At 55.7% G+C, this 8,895-nt stretch overlaps 1 protein-coding gene across 1 annotated transcript in view; it reads left to right on the forward strand.

Moving 5' to 3' along the window:
* Positions 1-4,937, forward strand: part of MYT1 (myelin transcription factor 1) — a 58,043-nt gene extending 53,106 nt beyond the window's left edge. Inside the window, 4 exon segments of the mRNA XM_066236239.1 lie at positions 121-212; positions 810-913; positions 2,818-2,961; positions 3,248-4,937. Coding sequence (XP_066092336.1) covers positions 121-212; positions 810-913; positions 2,818-2,961; positions 3,248-3,388 — 481 coding nt within the window. The 3' untranslated portion in view covers positions 3,389-4,937.
* The last annotated feature ends 3,958 nt before the right edge of the window (positions 4,938-8,895 follow it).

Below are 8,895 nucleotides of genomic sequence, written 5' to 3' on the forward strand. Positions count from 1 at the left end.
GGACAAGGAGCGAGGGATCTGGGGGGCTGACCCTGGGGTGAGGGGCAGAAGGACATGAGCCTGCTGGGTGGCCAGCAGGGGGGACTGGCTCTCACTGTGACGCATGACCTCCGCTTGCAGCCTGTCCGGCTGTCCCCGAGCGACCTTTGCTGGAAAGAAGGGAAAACTCTCAGGGGATGAGGTTCTCGGCATGAAGTTTAAGACAAGTGACGGTAAGGACGCCCCTCCTGCAGGGTCTGCACGGGACCCTTGCCACCTGGGTGAGCGGGCGTTACCTGTGGGGAGGGCGTTAGGGAGGCAGAGCCCATTATGGTAGTGACAGACCCCTTAACCCTAGCCAGTGGGTCTCTGACCTTGGCTCTGACCTCTGCTGGCCCATGTCTGGGCTCCCAGCCCTCATGCTCTGACCTGGGTGTTGGTGAGTGCCGGCATCAGAGAAGCCTGAGGCAGCGGGGAAGCTGTGTGCTTGGGGTTTGTGGAGCTGAGAACTCAGGCTCAGTGGAGAGGGAGCTGAGGAAATTCAGCATCATCTGAAAACACGTCCATGTTGACCTTGGCATTGGTACCTGCCAAAGAGATTTGACTTTCCCAGCCATGACCCAGGCCAGGAGGCAAGCCACAGACACAGGATGGGTGGTCTCCCAGACTGATTTTCCCAGCACGACATGTGGGAAGCTCAGAAAGCACTCCGGGCACATCTGCTTGGAAAGGGGTCCCCAGTTCCATCTAGGGAGCAGGCCTCCGCCGCAGCCCCACTTGCCGGCCTGGGCTTGAGGCCAAGCCGCGATCGAGGTCTCTCTCTGGGGCAGTGCTGGAGAATGACGAGGAGATTAAGCAGCTGAATCAGGAGATTCGAGACCTGAACGCATCCAACTCAGAGATGGAGGCCGCCATGGTGCAGCTGCAGTCTCAGGTGGGTGCCCTGCCCAGCTGCCCCCAGCCCCCCACCCATCAAGGTCTGTCTGTCCTTGGTCCTTGGCCTCCTCTTCTGTGAGGGGGAAGAGCTGGGCACTCGAGGTTGCTGTCGGCTGAGCTGATGAGCACAGTGCTCAGGGACGTCTGTGACGCACCCTGCTGGTCAGTGTTGGCAATTCAACCAGCGTCAGGCTGGTGCTGGTAGCTGGGTCCCATCCTGGTGGCACAGTCAGAGTTCTGAGAGCCTGGACAGAGCTGGTTTCAACCCCCGGCATGGCCACGCACAGGCTGAGTGACCTGGTGACCTTCTGTCCTCATAGGTGGAGTGGGTAACAATAGCAGTCGACTCCAAGTGGTTGTGATAAGGTGAAGGGCATTTCTACAAGACAGCAATTAGCACAAGTGTGGCCCAGAAAGGGCTGCTGTTACTGAGCAATAGAATTACAAAAGACTAAGTGTGTGTGTCACATCTCTGATTTCTCCCAAATAAATGCTTATAATCGGAAAAACATCAGGGAAGGTCTTATTTTGAAAAGAAGACAAAGGCTTGCCTTTGGCTGTTGAGTGGTGGCTGGAGCAGAGCTGGGGTACAGAAGATGGGGTCACACATGGTCATTTGCTTGTGGCTGAAGGGACAAAAGGATGAGGCTACCAGGCCCTGTAGGACCTGAGGGCAGAGAGGACAGATAGGAACATGGGGCACCTGTCCTGAGGCTGCCGTGTGCCACATCTAATGCTGCGCCTTCCCCTCTGCAATGGTGTTTGCTGACCTGCTGTCACTCAGAGGCCTGTGTAGAGACAGCATCAGCCATGGAGATCAGGAAGGGACTTCACTGTGCAAGCAGTGACTTCCCCGGGTTCACGGGGAGTGCAAGCAGAGCAGGGGCATCAGACCGGCTCTGGGTGCCAAGACACATCACTGTGCTGTGTCTGTTTCTCCCTTCCCCTCTCAGAGACCATGGGCCCTCCAGCATCAGTACCATGTGGGCAGCTGCCAACACCTGCCTTTTTAAAGACGGTATTCAGCAGCACCCTTTAGGAAGGACTCTCCTTTCCCTGCACGGGAGTTTTGGCCATGTGTTTGGCAGAGAGCTCAGGCAAAGAGAAGGCTGACCCCCAACTCATACTCACACCTTTAAAGCCAGGGGCTTGTCACCAGGTACAAAGCATGATGCTCCAGGGCCACTGGTCTCATAGCCACCAGGTTGGAGGAAAGCACTCTACCTGGTCACAGCCTTCTGGGAGCTCAGCGTGTCACTGACTCATAAACTTGCCTCTTGCCCACGCTCTTCAATATGCAGTCAGGCTGGGGCCGCCCTCCAAGCACCTCTCCAGGCCGGCCCCAGGGCAGGCTCCCGCCTTCCTTGGGGTCATGCTGAGACTCACCTGGTGGCTGACAGCACTGCGTTTGCCATGGGCCCAGTCACCCTTGTCCTCAGGGACTCCACCGTGAGCCCTGGAACCCTCCCTGGGAGAGGCTGCTGGGCTTCTGACTGGGAACCATCTGGGTCCAGAGAGGAGGTATCTGTGCTGGAAACCCCAGGCCTTGTCAGAGTGCCTGGAGTAGTCATTGGCTTCTCCACTGGGCAGTGCTGCAGGGGTACCCAAAGGCAGCCAGACGCCCCCCTGGGCACAGAATTCCCAGAACAGAGGAGGAGTCGGAATGTAGGGCTGGGCTCTGCGCTCCTCCCGCCCCAAGAGGAAGACACAGGACAGAAAGCCACGCCCACGCAGCCCCTGTCCCCTCCTCCATACAGGGACCAAGGTGCCTCCAGCCCTCACTATGGCAGGACCCCCACCAAGGGCGCAGGGTCCCTGCCTCTTCACTGTCTCCCAGAGAGACAGAGAGGTGTCACAGGCGGACGTGAGGGACACTGTCTCTGTCTGTCTCTGTTGGTGCAGATCTCGTCCATGGAGAAGAGCCTGAAGACCATCGAGCAGGAAAACAAGCTCATTGAAGAGCAGAACGAGGCCCTGTTCCTGGAACTGTCAGGCCTGAGCCAGGCCCTCATCCAAAGTCTCGCCAACATTCGCCTTCCACACATGGTGAGCAGTACACGGTCCTGAGGGCACTCAGCTGCCCCGGGACATGGGGCAGGCGAGGAGGATACCCCTCTGCCCTGGGGGTGCTCCAGCCCCCCTGAGTTGCTCGTGAACCCACAGCACAACCCCCATGGTTGATTGAGCCCGAAGGTGGAGCAGTCAGTGTTGGGTGGGTGTGGCCTTGTCTAAGTCGTTTGGGGATATAAGCTCGAGGTTTCTCCATTGATGTCCATAGTTTCTGGGGACCCGCTGCATGGACAGGGTTTGCTAGACTGGTTCTGTCCTCTAGGAGCCAATATGTGAGCAGAATTTTGATGCCTACGTGAGCACCCTCACCGACATGTACTCCAACCAGGAGTGCTACCAGAACCCTGAGAACAAGGGCCTCCTGGAGAGCATCAAGCAGGCCGTGAGGGGCATCCAGGTGTAGGCCTCACCTGCGGCCAGCCTGGGCCCAGCGTGGCTCCATCGTCCACTCCCTCACCCCGCCCTCCTGTGGGGATTCCTGAGTCGCAGTGACTTCTAGGTGGCAGCCTGGTGGCCTTGGCAGGCATGTCTAAAGGGTGCCTGGACACCGGTCTCCCTCGGAGCGCTCGTCAGGCCAGGGCCCCCACCTCCCCGAGCAGGGGCAGAGCGTGAAGTATTACAAATTGATTTATTTTTGCTTTCTGAAAATAATCGGAAAAGCAGCTCGAAGTCTCCAGTGGTTCTCAGGGAAGTTTGGAGTCTGCAGCCACAGTGTCCCTGTGTCTGAGGAGTGGGGAGGCAGCGTGTGGCCTGGAGTGCCAGCCGGGTGCGTCTGCCTGGCTGTGGCCAGGCCAGTGTGGCAAGTGTGTGTTTGTTTTCAGTTCATTCAGTTTTGTGTTAACAATGGAACACGGCCCTGCTCCAGGGGGGAAGTCAGGTTTAGGCCACCGTCAGCTCAAGGGACCTCGTGTGGGACACCCATGAGAACGTCTCACGCCCGGTGGCCTCCAGACCAGCTCTGGCTCAAGGTGGGGCTCAGGGTGAGGCCTCCGACCCCACGTCGCCCAGGCCGCAGGCCCTGCTGTCACTGCCACGCTATCTGGGTCTCGGCTGGCCTGGGCCAAGGTGCAGACAGCCTGATTGGAGACCACCGAGGTTTCATTTCTTTTTAGATGTAGTCAAGATGCAAGAAAAAAAGGTAAATTTTAATGAAATGTGTTAAAAACACGACATTCCTACCTGTAAATAGAGTCCAAATTGATTGTGACTGCAATTCCAAGGTAGTATTTAAAAGTAGAGAAATTGAACTGCCCTTTCTGGAAGAAATAAAAAAGTAGTTAGTTTAATTATTCTGTAAATTATTTAATTTTGTCAAGATGTAAGTATTTATATTCGCAATCTCTTTTTATGTTAACCTTTGCTATTTATTTGACATTTTTATTTATTAATTTTATACTATTTCAACTAGATCCCACACACCAGGACACATGAGAGAGAAATAAATGAAATCAAAGCAAAATGAACTATTTGATTATGAAATAGGCCACACACACACAAAAAAAGTCTTGTTATAACTTCTAGTTATAATTTTGATGAAACCAAGTTATTTTTTATATATTTTGTTATTTATTCTTTTAATAATGGAATTTTTTAAAAAGTATTTTGTAACTGAGGAATTTTGATAATTTGGGGATGTTCTTCCCGTGGTCCGGTGGAAAGACAGACTTGGTTTTCTTTACCCCTTTCGGTTCCTTTTGTTTCAGGCCCGGACAGCAGCAGGTGGACTCTGTATTCATTGTTGATTTACGTGTAGCGCAGCTGTGTGTCGTGTCGCGTCTGTGCGGTCGTGATGGCTGAGTCATGTCGCTGGGAGGGGGTGCTGGCCGCCACGGTGCTGAGCAGCCACGCACCTCCGGCCCCCGCTCCCCGCAGCTCTGATACTGTGACTCTCCTTGCTCAGGAAATGCGTGGAACCCACAGCACAGCACTTCTCAGCGTGTTTGCAGGGTGATTTCCTAATAAAAGTCCACTCTGACTGTGAGCGAGAGCCGTGTGTGTTGTGAGGACGCCACCTCTGTCCCTGGGTGCTCCGAGTCATCGTCATTGTCGTGGGTGCAGTCCTGCTCACCTTCCTGGGGAGTGGCGTGGGGTGTGGACTCTTCCATCTCAGGCCTCTTCCTGCTGCCACACAGAGAACCCACATCTTCCCGAGAGGCATGGCCCTGGATGATCCAAGGCACTGCACTCCGCCCTGCCCACATGACCTGGCGTGTGCAAACCAGTGTTTTCTTGCCGCGTCAGGGGAAGAGGTCTTCTTGCGGAGGTTGTTAAGGGGGAGGGGGATAGGATGGGTGTTGTCCTGGGCCATCTCTCCTGGCCACAAGGAAAAAGCCTGAAGTAGGAGAGAAAGAGCCTCCAGGAAGACAGGGCTGAGAAATGGAGAGAAAAGTGGAAGTGAGAGGGGGAGAAAGAGAGAGCTCTCTCATGACCTTTTCAGAGCTCCTGGATCCAGCCATACCTGAAGGCTATCTACCCTTGCACTTCCCAGTTATATGAGGTAACAGATTCTGTTTTTGGCCATACAGGAGCACCTTACTGTTTCACACTATTGTGGCAGGTGGAGCTCTAGCTTCCTCAGGATGACTTAGGTTTGGGGATTCTAGTCACACCCAACATCACTGCCAGCGCACTTTGACCTCCCTGGGAATCTGGCCCTGCAGGCCAACCTGCAGCTCTCATCTAACATGTGAACAAAGGAAAAGTTTTAGAGATTCTGGGTCTCATTTCCAACGCCTGTCTAAGGCAGACAGGGTTCAGGATACCTGGGGATATTTGGTGTGCGTGGAGGGCTCCAACTGCTGGCTGTGGGGACCAGGGATGGAGGCATCATAAGCAAGGTGTGCAGAACCTATGTGGGAGGTTTACAGAAGGACTGCTGTGGGTCCCCTTTGCTGAAGCCCCACTGGGGATAGGGAACCAGTGGCCTGGGCTGTACACATTCATATCAGCACTCATGCTTGGTTGTGAGTGAAACTGATTCTGAAGTGTCCCCTCTGCAAGCTGAGGTGAGGTCATCTGGCAGGCATGAGAATTTTCTGGGGAGCTGGGGGCAGGGAGTGGAGGTGCAGGGTTGCCCCAGTCTTGGAGGAGTTGGCCAGGTAGATGTCATTGCCTCCCAGATGCTCCAACAGTGCCCCAGGGCAGGTGGCTCTGTTTAGAGACCCTGAAATCTCCATGAGCTGGAGGCAGATTCCCCAGAGCTCCTCTGACCCCTCCTGCCTACGGAACGGAGTGGGGTGCCCTCATGGTCAGGCTAGAGTAGGGGGTGGGTCCTGGGCCCAGGGAACAGGCTGTGTGAGTTGGGAAGATTGGCTGCGTCCACGCACCTGCAGTGTGTGCCTCTCTGGGCCTCCACGCGAAGTGTTGCACTGTCTGGCTCCCACTTGGATTGTCTAGGGTCCACCATACACCAGGGGACGTGAGTGGGGTATGGCAGGTTCCGAGTGAGGGAGCCTGTGGATGTGCAAGTGGAGCTAGGAATGTGGGTGTCTGCCAAAAGCCCCCAGGTGGGCTGGTGTTCAGACGGCTCCTGGGAGCAGGTGTTGAGGCATCATTGGTGGGTCAGGTGTGGATGGGCCAAGGCGAGTGATACAGCACAGCACCCACTCCGCAAGAGGAGTCCTCGGGGAGGTTTATCAGCTGGAGCCCCCAGGGCTGACACTAGTGGACCAAGAGGCCACGGTGCCCCTCCTGACCTAGCCTCCCCACCATCTGCCCTCCCTGGCACAGTGTCCCTGACAAGGCCGCTCCTTGCTTCCATCAGCTAGGCTGGGCTGCCTGGTACCCTCCTACCCACCCAGCCCCCAAAAACCTGATTGCAGAGTGTCAGTGCCCAGGGCCTCCTGAGGAGGGACTCTTGTCCTGATTTGGGGTTCTGGTTCCTGAGAGACAGGTTGCTCATTTGGGGCCCTGCTGCTGGTGGGTGGGGGTGGGGGTCTTGAACCTTTTCAGCGTGAGTCTGTTCACCTCGGCAGCCGGGTCCATGGTCTGCTTGCCCCACCTGGGGCAGGCTGCGGACAGTTTCTGAGGCAGGTACCGCAGTCCAGGCGTGCCAGTCGGTGACCCCTGTTCCACAGGTGGTAAGTTACATAGAGAGCAGTTGTGGGGTGGGGCCGAGGTCACCAGGCTGAGACCCTGGTGTGGGCAGGGATGGAAGAATCTGGGAAGTGGCTCTTGAACCCTGATGATAGGTCACCTTGGCCAGGGGCAGCCCACAAGTGGCAGCCATAACTGTCAGGAGCCACTGGAGGTGTGAGGTGCCCAGACGTGCATGGAGCGTGAACGAGAGACAGTCAGCCTAGCCCTCCCCAACATCAGCTCCACGTGAATCCAGACCCAGCACACTCCTCTCACTGGTCCCCTCCTTCCAGGCTGAGCCCCTAAGAGAAAAGCAATCAATGGCTTCTGGTTTGTAAGTAACATCGACTTAAGAGGTGAAGAAGTGGCTATAGGGAGACAATTTGTCTCCCTTCACCTTGAGCTAATTACAGACTGGGCCCTTTTTTCCAGAATGAGAAGAAGCAGAAAGCAGACCAGCATGTCCTCCATGTGGCCCAAGGCACCTGGTGTCCCACTTGGCCATGTGGTAGGAGCCAGGACAAAGAGGGAGATCCCCCCAACTGGAGGCCCCACTTGGAGGTAGGGGGGTGTTTGGCATCCAGGCCCAGAAGACATGCTTCTCCTTGGTTTGGCTTCCAGGTACACAGAATTCCATTTCCATTGATGGGAAGAGGGTGGACCAGCCACAAGCCAAGTTATTCTCTTTCCAGATGTTTCCACGTCCACTGTAAGGCAAGAATGGTGGCAGCCACTGGGCAGGTCAGGCCAGCTGTCAGAGTGGCCTAGTGAGCAGGAGGACCCTGAGAGCTGGGGAACAGCTTGCCCCCACAGGCCCCTCCCATTAGTGCTTGATGAGTATTTACTGTCGCTGGAGTCACCCAGGGGTTTCCTGAGGGTGGCCATGCTTGTCCGAGATTCCCTTTCTGGACTCCTGATTTACTCCTTTTGTTTGTTTGTATTTTTCTGAAGTGAGAAGCGGGAGGCAGACTCCCGCATGTGCCCAACTGGGATTCACCTGGCATGCCCACCAGGGGGCGATGCTCTGCCCATCCTGGGCGTCACTCTGTTTTGGCGGGAGCCATTCTAGTGCCGGAGACGGAGGCCATGGAACCATCTTCAGTGCCCAGGCCAACTTTGCTCCAGTGGAGCCCTGGCTGCGGGAGGAGAAGATAGAGACAGAGAGGAAGGAGAGGGGGAGGGATGGAGAAGCAGATGGGTACTTCTGTGTGTCCAGGAATCGAAGCCGGGACTTCCACACAGTGGGCCGACGCTCTACCACTGAGCCAACTGGCCAGGGCCTTGATTTACTCTTTAATTTACTCTTTTTTTGATTGGAAGCAGGAAGGAGTGAGTTGTGGCCCTTACACTGGGACCATCTCCTCCAGAACATTTCCCGTTGTTTCAGAGCCGCTGACAGCCTCGTACCCTCCCTGGAGGGCCTTCCACACTGTGCTGCTCCCCGAAGTTGTGGCAGTTGCCCAGTCCCCCCAGCCTGTGTGCTGCCCCGGGGAGAGGGGGAGGATGGTCAGAGTGATCCCCGGGGTCTCAGGTCTGCGGGTGGCCGGGGATCCGAGCTGGGAACCCAGGTACAGTCTCTTTTCACAGAGCTGAGTTTGTGGGGGCTTTCTGGAGTCCAGAACCCCTGAAATGATTTGGGAAATTATGTGTTCATGTGCAGAATGGGATTTTTTTTTCTGGTCCACCGCCCTCTCAACATTCTTGAGCACAGGAGGGAGACTTTTCAGCTCACAGTCCCCAAGTGTCCTGTGACTATAACCCTCAGAGTGACCATGGGACAGTGAACCTGGTTGGCGTGAACTAGGCCCTCAGCAGCAATCTCAGAGCTGCAGT

Source organism: Saccopteryx bilineata, chromosome 6 (assembly GCF_036850765.1).
Source record: "Saccopteryx bilineata isolate mSacBil1 chromosome 6, mSacBil1_pri_phased_curated, whole genome shotgun sequence".
Lineage (NCBI taxonomy): Eukaryota > Metazoa > Chordata > Mammalia > Chiroptera > Emballonuridae > Saccopteryx > Saccopteryx bilineata.